This window comes from Neopelma chrysocephalum, unplaced genomic scaffold (assembly GCF_003984885.1).
Source record: "Neopelma chrysocephalum unplaced genomic scaffold, ASM398488v2 Primary Assembly neopelma1_90, whole genome shotgun sequence".
Lineage (NCBI taxonomy): Eukaryota > Metazoa > Chordata > Aves > Passeriformes > Pipridae > Neopelma > Neopelma chrysocephalum.
The window spans coordinates 367,045-385,884 of NW_020897752.1; the positions used below are offsets into that span (position 1 = coordinate 367,045).

At 50.2% G+C, this 18,840-nt stretch overlaps 2 protein-coding genes across 3 annotated transcripts in view; both read left to right on the forward strand.

The window, feature by feature from the left end:
• IFFO2 (intermediate filament family orphan 2) overlaps positions 1-6,713 on the forward strand; it is a 43,349-nt gene extending 36,636 nt beyond the window's left edge. Inside the window, 1 exon segment of the mRNA XM_027693168.1 lies at positions 684-6,713. Within this exon segment, the coding sequence (XP_027548969.1) occupies positions 684-789 (106 nt within the window). The 3' untranslated portion in view covers positions 790-6,713.
• A 700-nt stretch (positions 6,714-7,413) lies between these two features.
• Positions 7,414-18,592, forward strand: ALDH4A1 (aldehyde dehydrogenase 4 family member A1). 2 transcript variants are annotated; one of them, XM_027693166.1, is made up of 15 exons: positions 7,414-7,478; positions 8,446-8,539; positions 8,815-8,907; positions 8,997-9,044; positions 9,328-9,483; positions 9,840-9,989; positions 10,080-10,154; positions 12,447-12,634; positions 13,395-13,468; positions 13,926-14,122; positions 14,493-14,540; positions 14,864-15,016; positions 15,280-15,401; positions 16,135-16,253; positions 16,935-18,592. In XM_027693166.1, exons 1-15 carry the CDS (start codon positions 7,444-7,446, stop codon positions 17,045-17,047), a joined length of 1,665 nt encoding a protein of 554 aa, XP_027548967.1. In that variant the 5' UTR covers positions 7,414-7,443; the 3' UTR covers positions 17,048-18,592. The 2 variants fall into 2 exon arrangements, with proteins under 2 accessions (XP_027548967.1, XP_027548966.1); XM_027693165.1 differs by lacking the exon at positions 7,414-7,478 and adding an exon at positions 8,231-8,344.
• The last annotated feature ends 248 nt before the right edge of the window (positions 18,593-18,840 follow it).

Genomic DNA, 18,840 nt, shown 5'->3' on the forward strand with positions numbered 1-18,840 from the left:
CTGCCTGGGGGGCTCCAGGAATTTATTTCCCTCTTGGTTCCTGCCAAGTTTAAAGGCAACAGTATCATTTTGTCTCTTTGTCCTTTGGATAATCTTGTTTTATTCAGGGTCAAGTATCAGCTTTAAAGGGAGCCTGTAACAGTATGTAGGGTCCTACATGTTGTGCCACCTTTAAGGATTTGGCACCTATTGGTAAAAACAGGGATCTCTAACTTTTAGTCTTAACATCTTAGATTTAGAACTCTTAAAAGCCCAAATTAAATCTTGACTGTGGACTTACATGAAGAACTCGGGTTTTAATCTTCTCATGTGTTAAGAACCTTAGACTATGAGGGATTTTTCTTATCCCTTGCTCACACCCAGTAGAATAAGATGATAAACTTTCAATTTTTAAGACTGCACATATTAGGGATGATGAGAGTCTCTGTTAAGAGACTTACTTTCCACGTCTCCATCAGTAACCCTATAGCAGCTTATATGTTTGTTTGTATAGGAGATAAGCGGGGTGGCAACTTAATTTTACTGTTGGTATTTACTGTAAACCAAATATTTAATGTTAAAAAGTGCTTTTTAAAATAGTTTTGGGAAGTGAAAGTGACTATTTTCTTTAAACGTTCTCTTTTTTCCTTCTGTCATTGTCATTTAATTTTTTTGTCTGAACCTTTCTGTGCATTTTTCTGCAGGAATTCTCCATCTCCCAGCTCTGTAGCCAGCAGTGACTCAGGAAACACAGATGAAATTCAGGATGATTTGGACAGAGAAACGGATGTGGAGCCCATGGTCAGCTGATACAAAGTTGGAGCATTTTGGTGAAGGCGAAGATGGAAGAAAAGATTCAAACCCAACACACTGATGGAGGAAAGATGAAAGACTTGCAAGCCCTTGCAAGTCTCTAAGGACTCATTCCTACACGCATCCCCACCCCACCCAAGGATTGGTGCTGTAAATTTCTATTGTTCTACAAACCATAAATGCAGAGTCCTGTAAGAGAACACGGGGTTTTAATTGTGCCTTTGCCCCAAGCTGAGCCACTTTGAGCTCCAGTGGAATATTATTAGCAGGTGTTTTTATAAAATACATTGTTTAAAAAATACAAAGCTGGAAGCAGCAGAGAATGGTGCTGCAAAGGCTCTGGGTACTTCAACAAGCTGCTGGTTTTATTGAGCTGCTGCACTGATGGGCAAAAGGAACACTGGCAAAAAGAGCAGCAAACCCAAGACAATTCTGGTGCAATCACCAATGTCTGGCACAAAAAAAGAATTGCCTCCAAATTGAACTAACATTTAAAAATAACAGCAGGTTTAGGGACAGCTCTTAGCAGTAAGCAGCTCTATGAGATTAAAAGGAGTTTCTTCATTCCATCTTTGGGGGTGAAGGAGCCTTTGAGACGTGTCCAGGCTTTCTGCTGGACTCCAGGACCTCTAGAAACAGGTCTCAGCTCGGTGGCAAAGCAGGTGGACAAAGGAGGGGTCAGTGGGGGGGGACTATCACTGATAAACTACTATGCAAAAACAAAAATGCTCGCCTTATTTATATGGAATGTTTGGTCCCTGCTGGGCTACAGTTATCTCTTGGGAAAAGGAAAGCTAAACCCACATTTGCACACTTTAGTTGTCTGTAGAGCTTCTTTCAAGGTGGAATGTCATATTACAATGCCTTTGTTTCCAATGATTGGATCAGGAGGGGAATCAGCCCTTCGGTTCGTGTTGGTCTTTTTTCAGGTTTTTTTTTGGTGTTTGCAGATCTTCCATTGCTGACAGGGAGATAACTCCATTTTATGCTGCTTTCATGATGTTTAGAGTTGGAGCACCAGGATAAACTGACATAGATGGAGGCTGGAGACATGAGACTGGGAGACTTGCAGACCACTGTTCTTCAAGGAAGCTGAACATTGGGAAACACTGTAATCCTTTTTAGGGCATAGTAAACTGAATCCCAGACTGCTGCTGCCCTAGAATAAGGGAGGAACAGCCATGTGCTTTCTCTGTGAGAAAGTGGGAAGACCTTGGCTTTGTCTCTGTATTTTTACCCAGGAGAAGCAGCATCGAAAGTCGGATCCCTTGGTGGTGGTGGAGGAAACTCTGGCATCATTAATCTGTTCATGGTTATAATGGGAATTGTAGCACCTCAGCCAGGTAAAAACAGGGTATAAACCTCAGCCAATAATTTTTTGTTTGTTTTTAGACCAAGATTGAAAGAGTAGTTCATACTGCCTAAAGCTAACTCTGGACTTAACTAGCAGTTGTAAGACTTGGAGTAAACACCAAATGTATTTGCTTTTCCTGCCAGGAAGCTTAGAAACTGCTGTGTAGGAGCAGTGCTAGGACTGGACAGGAAAAAAATCTTGATTTAAACACCCTCTCAGTGTTGTGGAAAGGTAAACTGGCCAATCTTTGTAGCTTCCTGAGTATTGTTTCCAAGCGTCTCTGGTGTATTGATCTGGGATCAGTGGAGTTGCATAGTAAGCAAACAGCCAGTATAGATCAATGTTGTTTAATTCCATTAAGAGCACAAGTGTCTTGGAAAATGGCTCATTCCTGGGCAACAATTGCTCTGTCTTGTGTGGCCATGGAGAGGGGCAGCACCTCAGAGGGTTTCTGTTGCACTGGAACTGTGGATACAGGAATGTTTTTTCCTTTGAGTTTCCTGTGTTGCTGCCTGGAGTTCATCGCCCTCAGGTCCATCTCCTGCTTGGACATGATGGTGCTTTTAGGCCATGTGGATCTAAATGGGCTCCCTGTGTTTTTCAGAGTGGGGAGGAGGACTGGGATGATCCATCTGGATCCACAATGTGGAGGGCACCATCCGCAGCTGACGGCTTCTGTCCATGAAAATAGATCCAAGGATATTCTTGTGGTGTCCTTACTGATGGAAATACTCAGTGCAGTTACTCACAGAGTAGTTAGCAACTCCTTGGATCCTGTGGTGTGGGTGAGGGGCTTTCCAAAGCCTGCAAATGTAGATAACTTTTCTCTGGAAGAGAAACTTTTATTCCAAAGTGCTCATTCCTGTTATTTCTTAGGTGGCCAAAGTGGTAAATGTCATGTTCATAGGGCTGAAAGCTGGGGGGTGGTGGGGGCCAAGAGAGGGAGTATTTTTTGAGGGGGCTGGGACTGCATGTTGTAAATCAGTAATTTTAAGGTTTTCAAGCCTGTTTGAACTTCAGCTGCTACTGAGGAGTTTGTCCTGAGGCCGAGGAACCTCTGCCAAAGCTGGATGTCTGTGATGCTTCAGTGACTGTGGGGGAGGCTTTGCTCAGCTGTCCTTGCACAGTGAATCAGCCGCCCTCGAGGCTGCCTTTGGCTCCCCTCAATTAGGGAAATTAGGGAATGCTCCTTGGCACTGGAAAATCCAGCACTTGTAAGGGCCGTCCAGATCCGCTGCTGGTTTGGGGTGGGGTTGTTATTTTTCTTTAAAACTCAGTGTCCTCACAGGGAGAAGGCTGAGTGTTCCCAAAACTAGGAGCTGGTGTGTTGAGGGTGGGGAAAATGGGAATATCCTCAGTTGGACAGTGAGGAAGCAGGAATTCAGGTGTAAACTCCAGTTACCCACAGCCACAGTGCTGAGGAGCACCTGTAGTAGGGTTGGTGTAGGGGATGTGGGGCTGTAGTAGAGGGTTTAGGAATCATGTGTATGATGGTGATGTGTAGGACAGTAGATTCCCATGGTCGGTGGTGTCTGTTTCTTATATCCATATGTAATCCATTTTTAAAGAAGAAAAGGTGTTTTCATACTTGGGATTGGGGGTTTATTTTCATTTAGGCTGGATCAACCACTTGGGAGTTACTGGGGTTGATCCTTGATAGTTTTCCTGGGAGGTCATTGGTTTAGTGTCCAGCTGGTCCTGCTCTGTGTGTGTATCACCACTCTAAAGACCAGATCAAAAGCTTGCCAGAAAAAACCCAATTAATTGTGAAAATGCTGGAAATGATTTTGATGACCTCTTTCTTTTTCCTTTGTAAAGCTGTAAATACTTTATTTTTGTTTTCTATTCTTAATACGGTGTCATATTGACACTTTTTTAGACTTACAATCCGAAAATCCTCTCATTGTTTCTCATTTTTTAAAAGGGGATTTCAAGGAAGCAAATTTTTTTGCTCATTAGCAGTGTAATAATAGATCAAATTCCTAAAATGGGTTTGTACAAAAATGTTTTCAGTAAACACATGGCAGTTTGTGGATGCATGTTGTTCAAAATGTCCAAAGAATAATGTGGTACAAATGTTTTAATGTGGCACAAACATTTTTTTCAAAGACTTAGTGATGCTCATATTAGTTCACACAATGAAAAAAACAAAATTATTTAAAAAAAGATATGTGTTGGGAGGGAATGTAATGAAACTCATCTAAGCTAAATGTGTAATCTATTTATAAAAACACAGTATATATTCTATTTTTATTAGAGGTTTTTAAAGTGCAAACAGAATTCTGTTAGCAAATGCAATATTCCCTTGTGAAGTCTCTTCTGCTCTGATGGGACTCCCAAATTCCCCAAGCATGGAAACCATGGGAACTGTGGAGCACTCACCTGTTGCTTCCTTGGGGGGAAAAACAGCAGTTTAACAGCCTTTCTGCCACTGCAGAATTATTGCTGTTTCCCTGTGATTTTATTCCCTTCCCCTGATTGTGAGGATCCTGCTGGAAAGGGTCAGGGCCTCCATTTGTGCCCCTAAATCCCAGGACAAAAGTCAGCCCTAGCCTGGGTTTGTGTTCTGCCAGGCTGGAAAACAAATTATATTTAACTGTTCCTGTATAAATTGGGATTAGCTCAATGAAACAAAATAACAGATCTGAATCGTGCCTGAATATGGATCTAAAGCTGCTTCTAAAATGAGATTATATTAATTTTTATTTCCATAATCATTCCTGCCAGCAAAAACACAAGTTGGCTCCTGGATCCAGGCTTGGCCGAGGAAAAGCCACGGCAGTCGGTGGGTGCTCACAGAGCCACTTCTGGTGTTTCCCTTGGCTCTGGGAAAACGGGGAAGGATGTTTGTGTTGGAAGAACTGCAGCACTGGGAAGTCTCTGTTTCATGTTTGAGAGTGCTTCATTTTAGAGCTGAATGTTTAAGTAATGATTTATCCCAAATTAAGCCCTCTTATTGCTTCCATGGTGTAGGAACACCCCGATGAGGATTTTCCACTTTTTTGCTTTAGGATTTCTGGATTTTTATTCTTTTGCACTGGTCCAGGATTGGTTGCAGGGGAACACGCAGGTTTTAAAACGCTTTGCCTTTAGTGTTGTCACCCAAATGCTTGATTTTAAGCTGTTAGTGGAATTTAACTTGTGTCAGTTGGAGTTTTAAGTGAGAAACAAAATTGTCTAGTGAGGCAACAAGTGTTGTCCTGGTGTTAATAACGCTGGGATTAGAGGTGAGCTGGAAGCACTGCCTGCCACATTCCTCATGGGAATGAAGTCCCAGCCCCTCTCCCCTGGAGGGGGAACACTGAGGGCTTGAACAAGCCTTTGGCAGAGTAGTGAAGAAACACTTGATTCTTTCTTTTTGTCTGTTTTTGTGTGTAGTTCAGTGTCTTCAGACCCTTCTGCATTTGCAGGAGCTTTTCAGAGCTTCTCTTTTGAAGAAGCAACAAACTGTGTTTAAGAAATGGGTATTTGATTGTAGAAATCACAATTCCCTCCTAATTTGAGGTACTCCAACAGTGAAGCCCTTCTGAAAGTGGTGCTTTTGGGTCTGGCCACCTCCATTTTTGGGGTAAATAATGATGTTAATGCTTAAAAACCCCCCTGGGGTGGCTTCAAACCTGTGTCATTCCTGTGGCAGAACACCCAGGACCACATTGCCACAAACCCAGTGGCACAAACCCAGGCTGTTGACCCCTGAAATCCTAAACTTCTGTTCTATCAGAAAGGGTTGAGGATGATTAAATCCTGGTCACTAAACACACTTTTTGTGGTTTCACCAAAAGACACACAATTCAGTCCTTAAAACACCTTACTGTGAGTAAAGTGTACGTAGCTATTTTCTGCCAAAAATGATTATTTATTATTTATCGTGCTGGAGTGGAGGGTATTGATGACTCTTCCCTCGTGCTGTGTCACTTCTTGTCGGTTCCTCTTAGGTCATGTAAGAATTTCTTTTATACCCATGACAACAGACTACTGATCCGTGTGGAAATGCCCCTGGATACCGTCCACTTGTAAATATTGTGCTTTATATTCTGTATATTAGCTAATTTTAAAGAAAAAAGACTGGACTGGTGATGCTATTTGAGCTCTGGCGGGGGAAGGCCAAAGGATGAACCAGCTCCCACACTCTGGAGTCGGGATGTGGCTGGAAGGCTGTGCTGGGAAGACCAAATGGTACAAGACAAACCTGCTGCCAATGGATTTTGGACCATTAAACACTTCAAAAATCGAATCCTTGTCATCAGGAGCCCGAAAACACCCACAGGGAGAGCCAGGACCGTTTGCCCTCCTCTGAGTTCAGCGGATTTGCTCCGTTTTTCCTATTTTAGTGCCAAAACCAACCCCATGAGCCCTCCCAGGTCTGCTGGCCGGCTCTCCATGCACTGCTCCAGGTCTCCATCCCGTCTCCATCCCTCCGTCCTGGTTCATCTCTCAGTGCCAGACCCCCACGGGCTTCTCTGTGCAAAGGCAGGGTGGGAACTTGTCGATGAAACGGGTCCCAGTTGTTTTCTGGTGACGAGGAAAACACTAAAAACTATAAAATAAACACCAAACTCCTGGTTAATGGCTCTGTGTGTTAATTCTTGGGGTGGAAAACATCCTGAAAGTATTTGGGTCTGAGGAGAAAGGTCCCTAAAACCCCCAGCCCAGGTGATTTGGGGTCTTAAAATAGCCCAAACTCCCCTCAAAATTAGGTTCTTTCAGCTTAAAACATGCCTCTCATTGGAAATAAAAATACCCTCTGGACACCTCAGCCTCCTTCAGGTCCCGTGCCCGACCCAGGCCCCCATTTTGGGTTAAAATTCCCCTTGAGTTAAAATCCCCCCCCCCCCCTTTTAGGTAATTTTCATTCCCAAAGGGGCTTTAAGTTGCTTTTCTCTCTCTCCCCACTCCCAGAGCCGGGACCCGCCGAGCCCCGCGCCCGGGCACAGCGTCTCCTTCGCCTCGAGGTGCTTTTCGTTGTTGTTTTTTTCATTATTTCTCTTTTTTTAATCGTTTTTGGCTCCTTCCCACGCCCCGCCCCCTCCCACGTGCTGCCGCGCCACCGCCCCCCGGCCCGGGCGCAACCACCGCCGCGCGGGGGGGGAACACGCGGGGGGACACCCCATTCCCGCCCCGCGCGGGGGGGCACCACCGGCAGCCCCGCGCACGGCCAGGGCGGGTGTGGGGCCGCTCTGCCACAACCCCTTTCCCCGCCCCTTTTTGAATTTATTGTGCAGTGAATGGTTTAGTCCCCGCCCCGCCGCCCCCCGCGGTGGTTGGTGGCGGCCGGCGGGCAGCGCGGCGGGGCCGGGATGTGGCGGGTGCTGCGGGCGCTGCGGGGCTGCGGGTGAGTGCGGGGTCCCGGCCCTGCCTTCCACCTCCCGTTCCCACCCTCCGCTCCCCTGCCTGGGAAAAGCCCCGGCCCTCGCAACCCTCTCGAGCCCCTTCTGGCGGTGTCCCCGCGCGTGGCGGTGCGGGCTCAGGGTCCCCTCGGGCTGCTCCGCCGGCCCTGCCATGCCCCGCTCTGGCCGGGAATCATCCCGCTGCCAACCGCAGGCGCTTCCAACCATTGTTTCCCCTTGTTTTCGATCTGTTTCCCCCTATTTTCCCATTCGCCCCGCCTTGTTTTCCCCCTTTTCACCTGTTTTCCTCAGTTTACCTCTTGTTTTACGTTTTTCCCGGTTTTCACCCGCTTTTCCCTTGTTTTCTCTCTTTCCCTCCCGTTTTCTTCCCTTTCCCTCCTTGTTTCTCCCCTTTTCCCTTTGGTTTTCCCCTTTTCCTCGTTTTCGCTTTTTCCCCTTGTTTCCCCCGTTTTCCCTAGTTTGCCACCCCTTCTCCCCTTCTTTTTCCTCCTCTTTCCCCTTCACACTCTCCCCCTTTTTCCCCTTTTCCCTCTTTTTGTGGACATTATCGCTGAGCTGGGTAACTTCACGCCAGGTGGGGTTGGGAAGCTGCCAAGGTGCAGCTCTGCGTGGGGCAGGGTCAGAGGTGCCAGGCCGGCTTTTGCCCCCTGGACTTTGCCGGGAGCTGGCGGGGCACCGAGGTGTTGGAGCAAGCCAAATCGATTCAGAGCTCACCCTGCACCTCGTGCCTTAGAAATGCCTTTTCCAGCACTTTTTCCATAGTGAGGAGAAGGGATGTGTGGCTGGGGGCGATGTCCAGGCTCAGTTCCCGGCTCTGGCATCATCATCCCGCGGGTGGAATGGAGCACAGGCAGGATACCACGGGACTGGTGTGGCCGGGGAGACTGGGGTGAAGGTGTTACTGGGCTGTTGGGAAGCAGGGATCTGGAGGGATTCCTGCTCCTCCTGCAGGCGGAGATGTCAGCACCACTCGGCCACCCAGGTGACCAACGAGCCGATCCTCGAGTTTAAACCTGGGAGCCCCGAGCGAGCAGCGCTCCAAAAGGTACCACTGCTGGATTTTGGGGGGCTGGAAGGGCCTGGGTTGTGCTGCTCCAGGCTCTTCCTGGGGTGGGGAAGCCCCATCCTGCCTGGTTCCTGCTCATTCCCCTTGGAGACAGTTGTGACTCCTGTCTCCAGCCCATGGATGCCCCACAGCCAGGGGACCAAAGGAAGCCTGTTCCCAGGTTCCCTTTGCTCATGGGGTGATGGGGAGGATGGATGGAGAGGGAGGGAAGCTGGATGCTGCTCCCACCACTGTGCTCTCCTCCTTTTGCTCAGGCCCTCGCTGACCTGAAGGGCAAGACCGAGGAGATCCCGTGTGTGATCGGGGGGGAGGAGGTTTGGACACCGACCGTGCGGTACCAGCTCTCGGTGAGTCCAGGGCAGAGCAGAGCAGGGGCTGCACCTGGAAGGAGGAGCTGTGGGACTGGTACCTATGGAGGCTTTTCTTCTCTTTTCAGCCCTTTAACCATGCGCACAAGGTGGCCAAGTTCTGCTACGCCAGCAAGGTGAGCACATCTCACTGTCCTCCCTTCTCTAGGGGGAAGCAGCAGTATTTTGGCTGTGTGAGATACAAATCACTGCTCATTTGTGAGCTGGGAGGCTCCAGAGGCAGCTGTTGGTTTTCCAAGTCCCAGGGATCTGGAACAAGTCCATACCAGGAGCTGCAGATTTGGGGTTGTGATGGGGCAGTGGCTGCTGGGGTTTGTGCCTGGGGGTGAGTGACCCCTCGCTTTCTCCTCTGCCCTGGTAGTGGGTTCCTCCTCATTACCTTTCCCCTTTTTTCTGCAGGAACTCATTAACAAAGCCATTAATGCTGCCTTGGCAGTGAGGAAGGAATGGGACCTGAAACCCCTCCAGGACCGAGCCCAGATCTTCCTGAAGGCAGCTGACATGCTGAGCGGCCCCAGGCGAGCAGAAGTGCTGGCCAAAACCATGATTGGGCAGGTATGGGGGATACAGGAGGGGCCTGGTGGATAGCTGGGGTGAACAGGAGGGAATCTGGGGAGCTGGGAATCAGGGAAGTAGGGCAGGCAGAGCTGCCTTTGGTATTTTTTGGCCGTGGGAATGGCTGAAGGTATGAGGGAATACAGAGTGATCCTTGCTCTGCTGAGAAAGGAGGAAGGTGAAGGTGGGAGCCAGGCATCCTGGGAACAGGGTCAGCAGGAGGCCACACCTCTGGGAGCTGAGCACAACTCCTGTGTGAGGCATCCCACAGACCTCCCCTGGCCGTGCTGTGCCGCACTGCTGCTGCATCCCCCTCCCCCCTCCGTGCCTTCATTGTCTGGGGCCTCTCCTGGCAGGGCAAGACCGTGATCCAGGCGGAAATCGATGCCGCTGCGGAGCTCATCGACTTCTTCCGCTTCAACGCCAAGTACGCGCTGGAGCTGGAGCAGAGCCAGCCCCTGAGCGTGGACGAGAGCACCAACAGCATGGTGTACCGGGGGCTGGAGGTGAGAGAGGGCTCCCACCTGCTGCAGTTCCCCTTTTTGTCCCAAACTGGGGTGTGGTGGCTCCCACTGGTTCCTTTCCTCCCCCCGCAGGGTTTCGTGGCTGCCGTGTCTCCCTTCAACTTCACAGCCATCGGGGGCAACCTGGCAGGAGCTCCAGCACTGATGGTGAGTGTGGGGGGAGGTCTGGGGAGAGCCAGGGAGGGAGAGGATGGTGTGGAGAAAGGCTGGGAGAGGAATCTGGTCTCTCAGGCTGTGGTTTGGCTGCTCTGGGATCTGCAAGGAATGAATTTAAGCCTCCCTGTGTCAGTAGGACACACGTGGGGTCCTGCTCTGAATTCCCCTTGAATTCGATCAGCAGTTAAACTCAGACATCTTTAATTATGATAAGTCTTCCCAGTGGCCACATTTTCACTGGACAGGTATGATGGGGTGAGTGTTGGAAAAGCAAGAACTGCCCAAACATGTTCTCCCGGGGTTTTTAATTTTTAAACAATGTGTTTTCACTCCCAGCCCGGATTTTGGATCCAGAGAAGGGAAGAAATACGAAGAGAGGGTTTGTTTTCTTGCCTGATGCTTGTCCTGTGAATGGGCCTTTGGGGTGCTGTCAGGACAGGAAAGTGTGACCAGTTTGTATCTGCCCAGATTCCTCTTGGATGATGCTTTTCGGGTGTGATGGGGTGAAGGCAGGAGAGGGCAGGTCGTGGCCCTGGCATTTAGCACTGAACTGGGAGACAGGAGATCCCCACTGACATGAAAGATGGTCCAAAAAGTCAAAGTGTTGGTAAAAATAATCTCTATATGTGTCCCACCACCTGGAGTTTAGGAATACCTGCATTTGCAGGGTGGATTTTGGGGAGAGACTGGTGAATTTGGGCTGGGATTCAGTAACTTATTATTGCACTGAAAAAAAACCCCAAACCACAAATTATCCTAAGCTCTTTATTAATTAGGCTCAGATTTCCTCCTGGCCCCAAAGACAGGCCCTCCAGCAACAGTTGGAGGTGGAAGAGACTGGAGAACACCAAGCTTTTAATTTGCAAATGTCACATTTAAACCCATATTTGAGGTGAAGCATTTGAACCCGTTGCTTTTGTAGGGGAGGAATGGGGAGAACAAGGAAGAGGGTGAAGCTAACACAGAGCTGGGAAGTTTTCTGGAGGAGGGAGGTCATTTCTCCCATCCCAGGATTCCATGGAGGTCCTTGGCTTTGGGAAATTTGGTGATAAGCTCATCCCAGAGCAGATGAGCTGTGCTGGGATGGGGTGAGCCTCTGCTGGCAGGTCTGAATGAAGGTCTGCATCCTGCAGTGCCTCCAGCACTCCCTCCTCAAGTGTGACAATGAATTCCCACGGGGATGCAGCAGGTGATGGAATCCCCCTGCTCTCCCTGGGGCAGGAGCAGAAGGGAGCAGGGCATCAGTGGGTGACTTGAAAAGCTCGGTGGCAGGTGGTACCTGGAATTGAATTTAGGAGAAAATGGTACTTAATAGGGAGTTGTTAATTAGAGCCCCAGTGTTTCAGCCACCACAGTGCTCTTCCCAGGGGATTAAACATTGCTCTTGCTTCAATAGCTGGAGAGATCAATGCAGTTAATGCCATTGCAGTGTCGGGAACAGGATTTCCTCGGGATCGGAGCAGTCACTGCACCGCTCTGGAATTCAGGCTGCTGGGATTGTCTCCAGTCATGGCCTGGGGTAGATTTCCCAGTTGCCTGGAGAGTTTTACTGGGTGTGGTTTAGTTTTCTCACTGTTTGGAGTGGAAGGATTAGAGGGGCCCAGGAAGGAGCTGTGCCCAGGAAGGAGCTGTGCCTGCACGACCAGTCCCTGGCAGCAGCCTGGTCAAGACAAAGTCTAAACATCCCCCTCCTGCCCCCCCCGGGGCTGTGACCCCATGCAGGGGGCCCCAACAGTGTGACAGGGACACAGGGCAGTCCCTGGGCCCCCCGTGCCCATGGCTGGAGCTGCAGGGAGGATGCTGGTGCCGAGCCAAAGGGGTGGGGTGTCCCCACCGGTGTTTTCCAGCCTGCTGTGCTGTTTCCTTGTGCACATTCAATCCTGGCCTGAGGTCTGGTTTCACTGCTCTGCCTGGCACAAACACCTGCTGGGTCGGGCCCAAACCTGGTGGCAGCGCGGGTGACATCATAGCACATTTCTTGGCAGCGTTGTCCCTTTTCCTGAGACATAAACCAGGTCTGTGTTTCCAGCTCCTCTTAGGGAAGACAAAACTCGTCCCTGGGCAGGGAGGGTATGGAAGGCTGGCACAGCGACCCGGTGGCATGAAGGGGAGTTTTGTACCTTCAGCTGAGCAGGGTGGTCACAGTCCTTTCCAAAACCAATGATGTGGTAGAGGTGGTTATGAGTGACCCAAAGGTGCCATCACTCTGTCTCATCCACTGCAGGACAGACGTGTTCCACGGAATGGAAGCATTTCTCATGGCTGTTGTTATCCTGTCCCCAGGGAAATGTGGTGCTGTGGAAGCCCAGTGACACTGCCCTGCTCTCCAGCTACGCTGTGTACAAGATCCTCCTGGAGGCCGGGCTGCCCCCCAACGTGGTGCAGTTTGTGCCGGCGGACGGGCCCGAGTTTGGGGACACTGTCACCAGCTCCGAGCACTTCTGTGGCCTCAACTTCACTGGGAGTGTGCTGTAGGTTGGGAAGGGGGGTGGCAGGGGGAGAGGGGCTGGGTGCTCCTTTGCCAGTCCTTTGAACTCATAGAGCAGGTTTGAGTAGGGCAGAGACAGATAACTCTCCATTATTACACGCTGGAATTAAAATAGGGTTTAAACAGGTGAAAAAAGTGTCTAAACCAGGTTTTCTTGTCACTCAAGGCACAGGAATAGCCAGACTTGGTGCTGTGACTTGGCTTAACAAACGGTGCTGCTCAGGGTGGATTTGCAGCCCTGGGCTCTGGCCGAGTGTTGTGGGGTGTCAGTGATGCTGAGTTGGTGATGCTGAGGGCCCTGGCAGTCTCCACGGGCTGTTAAATCCAGGGATCCTGCTCCCCCAGCAAGGACATGCTCAGATGAGCATGGGGCTGGAAAGGTGGGAAGCTCATAAATTAGTATTAGTGGCTGTGCCTCCTGATGGGAAGTCATTTGCATTTTTATTGTTTTCCAGCCAAGAGGTTTGTCACAGTAAGGACCAAAAGGAAGGGGGGAAAGGGGAGGAAAAGAAACTTCTGCCAGATGATTTTCCCTGTGACACTGCAACAGTTTATTTTTAAAACTATGGAGTTGTTGTGTAGAGCCTTTGCTTTGATATTTGCAGTTTCATTCCCAACATCTCCTCTTCCTCTTGCAGGGCATCCCTTCTTTCGGGGGTGGCCCTTCAGCAGGGCCTTTTCCAACTGCTACCCCTGTGTGCAAAGGCAAGAGTGCACTAACCAGCTCCTCCTTCCTCTTCCAGGACTTTCAAGCGGCTCTGGAAGCAGGTGTCCCAAAACCTGGATCGCTACCGCAATTTCCCACGCCTGGCTGGAGGTAACTGCCAGTTCTTCCACCGTTTTAGAGGAGGCCATGCAGGGGTGGGGGGGTCCAGTTTCTCCTCTACTTGGGGAGAAACTAAAGTGAGGGTCAGGATTCCTCTGCTTGGGAGCAGAGGACACGGTAAATTTCCAGATGTTTAGAGGAGTTATGGCACCAACAGAGGATGGGCTTTAATGGTGTGGAGCTGGCACTTGGGTGGGGGGGGTGGTGCTCTGGGGCTGCACAGCCTCCATGCAAAGTTTGGGAACTTGGGTTGGTGCTTTTTCCAAGAGTTTTCTAAGCCCGTTCCAGCTCCATGAGCTCTGGGCTGGGCTCCAGGGATCGTGGCACTCCCTGTTCCGAGGAACCGTGGACCGGGCAGGGTGAGCACAAGAGTCCCTGGTGCTTCTTGGAGCTGTCACACCCCTGACAACTCCTCCCTCGCCCCTTTTGCTCCCTCCTCGGTGCCCAGAGTGCGGCGGGAAGAACTTCCACGTGGTGCACAGCTCAGCCGACGTGGGCAGCGTGGTGAACGGGACCCTGCGCTCGGCCTTCGAGTACAGCGGCCAGAAGTGCTCGGCCTGCTCCCGCCTCTACGCCCCGGACTCGCTGTGGCCCCAGATCAAAGAGAAGCTGCTGGAGGAGCACGGGAAGATCAAAGTGGGAGATGTGAGCGGAGCTGCCGGGAAGCTGAAGGGCTTTGCGGCTCAGCGGGTGGTTGATGGGATTAGAGACTGCGGTAACTGGCTACTAATTCCTATTGAACCAGCTTTTTATCCCCTGCTTCTCCCCACCACAGCCCCTCCGTGCCCCCCTTCAGGTTTTTTTTTAGTGATTAGAAATTAACTTGTAGCCAGAGTCTGCAGGAAGGATTGTGGAAGTGGTGAGTCCTGCAGACTAATTGAAAAGGGGAGCTTGAGCAGAGGTGTCTTTGGAGCAGAGGGAAGTGTTATTTGGGGAATTTCAGCTCCTTCACATTTCAGAGTTAACTTTTTGGCACACTGTGTATTTGCATCACCTCCTTTCTGCCTTCCCACAGCCCACCCAGGACTTTGGGACGTTCTTCTCTGCCGTGATCGATGACAAGGTGAGTTCACTTCTCCTGGTGCAAGAAAGTAACACCACCAGGCTCTCAGAAGTGTGAGGTTACAAGGTTTTTCCTTACAGCAAAATAGGAACATCAGTAATAAGTTAGAGCTGATTGTCAGCTGAGTGTTGCATGTCTTAGTCACTGCCCCTCTTGTAAGGTGGGTTATTTTGCTCAGAAATTCTGTTGGACGTGAGGTTCAGAGCACTCAGGACTGTATTTCCATCTCCCACTCCTCCTGAGCTGGAAGAGCACTAAGAGCAGCATATCCCTGAAAGAATTTACCAAACACTACCCGTTTTATGTTATTCCCTTTCCCCAAGTCCTTTGCACGGATCAAGAAGTGGCTGGAGCACGCTAAGAACTCCTCCAACCTCACCATCCTGGCCGGGGGCGGCTGCGATGACAGCGTGGGCTACTTTGTGGAGCCGTGCATCGTGGAGAGCAAAGACCCCCAGGATCCCATCATGAAAGAGGTGAGAGCACCTTTGGGGAGGGGGCAGGAAAGGGGCCATTGGTCCCCATCCCAAAATCCCTGCAGGATGTGTGATGAGCTGCCCAGGGCTCTGTGGGAAATTGCTTCAGGGACGTTCCTCTTCATCACAGTTTAGTTCAGGGGGTGGTGAAGCACCCACTGCTTGTTTTGGGCGGCTGTCCCTGCTGAGGGTGTTTGTGTTGAGCTGCACAGGAGATTTTTGGGGGCTGTCCCCGCTGAGGGTGTTTGTGTTGGGCTGCACAGGAGATTTTCGGGCCGATCCTGACGGTGTTCGTGTACCCGGAGCAGCGCTACCGGGAGGTGCTGGAGCTCATCGACACCACGACGCCTTACGGCCTCACGGGGGCGCTCTTCGCCCAGGAGAAGTGAGTCCCAAATTCCCAAAATCCCAAAAACCCTCTGCCTGTTCCCTGCTGGGGTGAGCCACGGATCTTCCCTCTCTCCAAAGGAGGACAGCAAGCATTTCCCACGAGGTTTGTGCTGCTCTTAGCCCTCCTCCCGTCGAGGAGGGAAGGGGGCAGCTTTAAAGTGGTTTTTCATCCCAAAATGCTTTTTTTCAGTAAGAAGCTATCCCAAAGGAACATTTGGAGCATATAGGAGGGTGCACCCACAGCTCCCCTCAAGCCAGAGGAGGGCTAAGAGCAGTGTAACCTCAAAGAGAGACCATCCATAAGTTATCATAAAATCATGGAGTGGTTTGGGTTGGAAGGGACCTTAAAGCCCATCACATCCCACTCCTGCCATGGGCAGGGACACCTTCCACTAGCCCAGGTTGCTCCAAGCCCCATCCAACCTGGCCTTGGACACTTCCAGAGCTGGGGCAGCCACAGCTTCTCTGGGCAGTGAGAGATAATTAATTGCCTTCATTTTATCACTATGAAACTTAGAAGGAGAAACAAACTGAGGAACAGGGATAATTTCAGTGAGCTCCAAGTACCCAGGAGCTGTGTCAGTGTGTGTTAAACAACACGCAGCCCTAGAAACGTGCACAAAGAAACACAAAGATGCCTTTTGCCCAATTTTAATGGCTCTGGGGGAGCAGAGGCCCCCACCCAGGCGTTTGCTGTCGCTGTGACAGCCGTGCCTGTCCCTCCCCAGGAGGATCATCGAGGAGTCCCGGAGCCTCCTGCGCAACGCCGCCGGCAACTTCTACATCAACGACAAGTCCACGGGTGCCGTGGTGGGCCAGCAGCCCTTCGGAGGCTCCCGAATCTCAGGTGAGACCCAACCCCCTGCCTGGAGACGAGGATTCCCTGCACGGCCCTGCGTGTCCCGGTGCCTAAAATGGGCTCTAAAAGAAACCCCCTGAGACTCCATCTGGGAGTTTTAGAAGGCAGGTTTGATCATTACGACCCCGGATGCACAAGAATCTGATTTCTTCCAAAGCGTGTGTGCAGAGTTACAAAAGCCTCTTGCTTTTATTTAGTTCCCTAATTAACAATTCAAAGCATTACCTGATACTGTTACACCCCCTTCCAAAACTGCTCCTCCCTTAGTACCACCCTCGACACGCCTCCCAAATTTGAGTTGGAGGTCCCAAAGATTCCTTATCTTCATCTTCCTCATCTTCTTCCTTGGTCTTTGGCAGAGTATCTTGCCTTCTGGAGCAGTTTCAAAGCCTCTAAATAACTTTGACTGGTTATGTCAGGTGTTATGTCTCTTACTCAGTGCATTTGTACAGATAGAAAACTCTTCACCTCATTAAAATCCCTTGTTTGCTAAAATTCTTAACAAAGAACGTTAAACAGAATTTCAGGAATCTTGTACAAAGGTACTTAGCAAGCTAAAAGTACTAATGAGCTATCCTTAAATCTTATATAACACACATTTTAAGGCATCAGTCCCTCCAGGCACATCCCTCCTTGTGGTCACCAGTGCTTTGTTCCCTCCCCAAACAGGCACCAATGACAAACCTGGGGGTCCTCACTACATCCTGCGCTGGACGTCCCCCCAGGCCGTCAAGGAGACCCACGTGCCCCTGGGGGACTGGCGTTACTCCTACATGCAGTGATGCCCTGGGGCCCCCAGCCCTGCCCTGGCACTGCTGAGCCCCAACGCACAGCGGCTTCTCTGCCTCACCAAGCACTTCAATCTACTGAGCTCTAACCTGACCAGCTTAGGTTTTCTTTCTAAAGAACAGAAATGATCTGTTATTAAGTTGTGGACTCGAAAGGCCTCATGGTTTCCTTAGTTGTGTGGGATGTGGTTTCGTGGTGAACGTGGCAGTGTTGGGTTGATGATCTTAAAGATCTTTTCCAACCTAAGTGATTGTATGTGAGCATGCTTAGTTAATTAATTAAGGGGTGGTTGCAGAGGCAGACCTGGACCCCAGTTCCCTTTTCCTGCTTTTTTTTCCACGCCCAGCAGTACAGCACAATTCCCTCTCAACTGGGCTGAGAGGGAATTAGAGCAGGAGATGAGCATTAAGAGGTTGGCCCTGTCCCTGTCACTGGTACAAAACGATGTCCCTCACTTTGTCCCCAAGGCCTCCTTTACCCCCTCCAGCAGGAATCCCTGGATGCTGAGGTCTGCCTGTACCAGTCTTCCCAGGTGGTGTGGGAAGCCAGGCTTTTTTTAAACTCCAGATCAGTGAGGTGGGAGCCCTGAGTCGTGTTTTCTCCCCATTCCTGAGCAAGAGCAAAGCCTCCCATCCCTCAAAATATTTGGGAAGCAGGAAGGGAGCTTGGCAGCAGGCAGGTTGTGCCAGGAGAGGGCAGCTGTGGTGCTGCTTGGAAATAAGTTTAAGTGCCTTGTTCCATCCCTCCAAAGCCCTCAGTGGGCACTGCCTGCACGAGACCTGTCAGGTGAGCTCAGGGTGGGCTCAGACATGGGGCAGATGAGCAGCAACACTCCCCTTGGTCCCCTTGTTTTATTACTGGCTGTCAAGGCCTGGGAACACTGTCTTCAGTATCCCCATAAGTTGGTTGCTTCCACTGCTCTGATCCTTGTGTGTGCACTGGAAGGAAAGATTTTCAGAGGTGTTTCAATCGTTGGAATGTTCCTGCACAAGCTGCTCAGGTGGATGTACTGTCCCCAACCACCCCCAGGAGCAATTTAAGTAGGAGCAGGAGGTGCTGGGACAGCAACAAGAGGTCCAGGACCCCACTCCCATCCCAGGAAGCTGCTCTCTGGCACAGCCCCATCTCTGAGGCTCTGCCAGCTGGTGAGTTCAGGAGTTAAATCAGAAGTTTAATTAGTTCTGACCTTTGTGGCCTCTGGTTGCTCCATCAACCAGGACTCAGCAGTAGGACCTGCAACATAAACAGGAAAAGGGATCTGAGACACGAGGCCTTGAGTCCTCCCAGGATCAGTTCTAATTTACAGATGTATTTGTTTCTAACACCTACAATTAATAACTGCTCAATTAGCAGGATTTGCAGATAGAGTGGATAACCCTGTTAAGGCTGTTGTAATAAGCATTAGGTATTGATCTCAGTATTGATATCAGTCTGTGTCTGGGCTGGGGCTCAGGGTGCAGGTCAGGGAAGAGTGGCAGTAATTCCTGTGGATCCTGGTTCAGCTAGAAAAATGTGCAATAAAAGAAATTACAAGCCTCTTTATATTGTTTCATGAATTATTTCTTCAGATTGTTGCCAAATAAAGAGTGAAACCAAATGGGCATTTGGAACCTTTAAATAAAACCAACCCACTATTGTATTTTCTGCTAAAACCAAGACATTGTAAGACTTGTGTGGGGAGAAGGAGGCAGAAACAATGAGTAAGTGCTTCATTCAGAATCCCAGAATGGTTTGGGTTGGGAGGACCTTAAAGCCCATCCCACCTCCTGCCATGGGCAGGGACACC

Excerpts from the sequence above, each read along its gene's own strand:
- ALDH4A1 (XM_027693165.1), top strand. The coding sequence starts at position 8,286 with ATGTCCAGGCTCAGTTCCCGGCTCTGGCATCATCATCCCGCGGGTGGA. Across the intron at positions 9,990-10,079 it reads TGGTGTACCGGGGGCTGGAG|GGTTTCGTGGCTGCCGTGTC; the intron begins GTGAGAGAGGGC and ends CTCCCCCCGCAG. Across the intron at positions 14,541-14,863 it reads CTGCCGTGATCGATGACAAG|TCCTTTGCACGGATCAAGAA; the intron begins GTGAGTTCACTT and ends CCTTTCCCCAAG.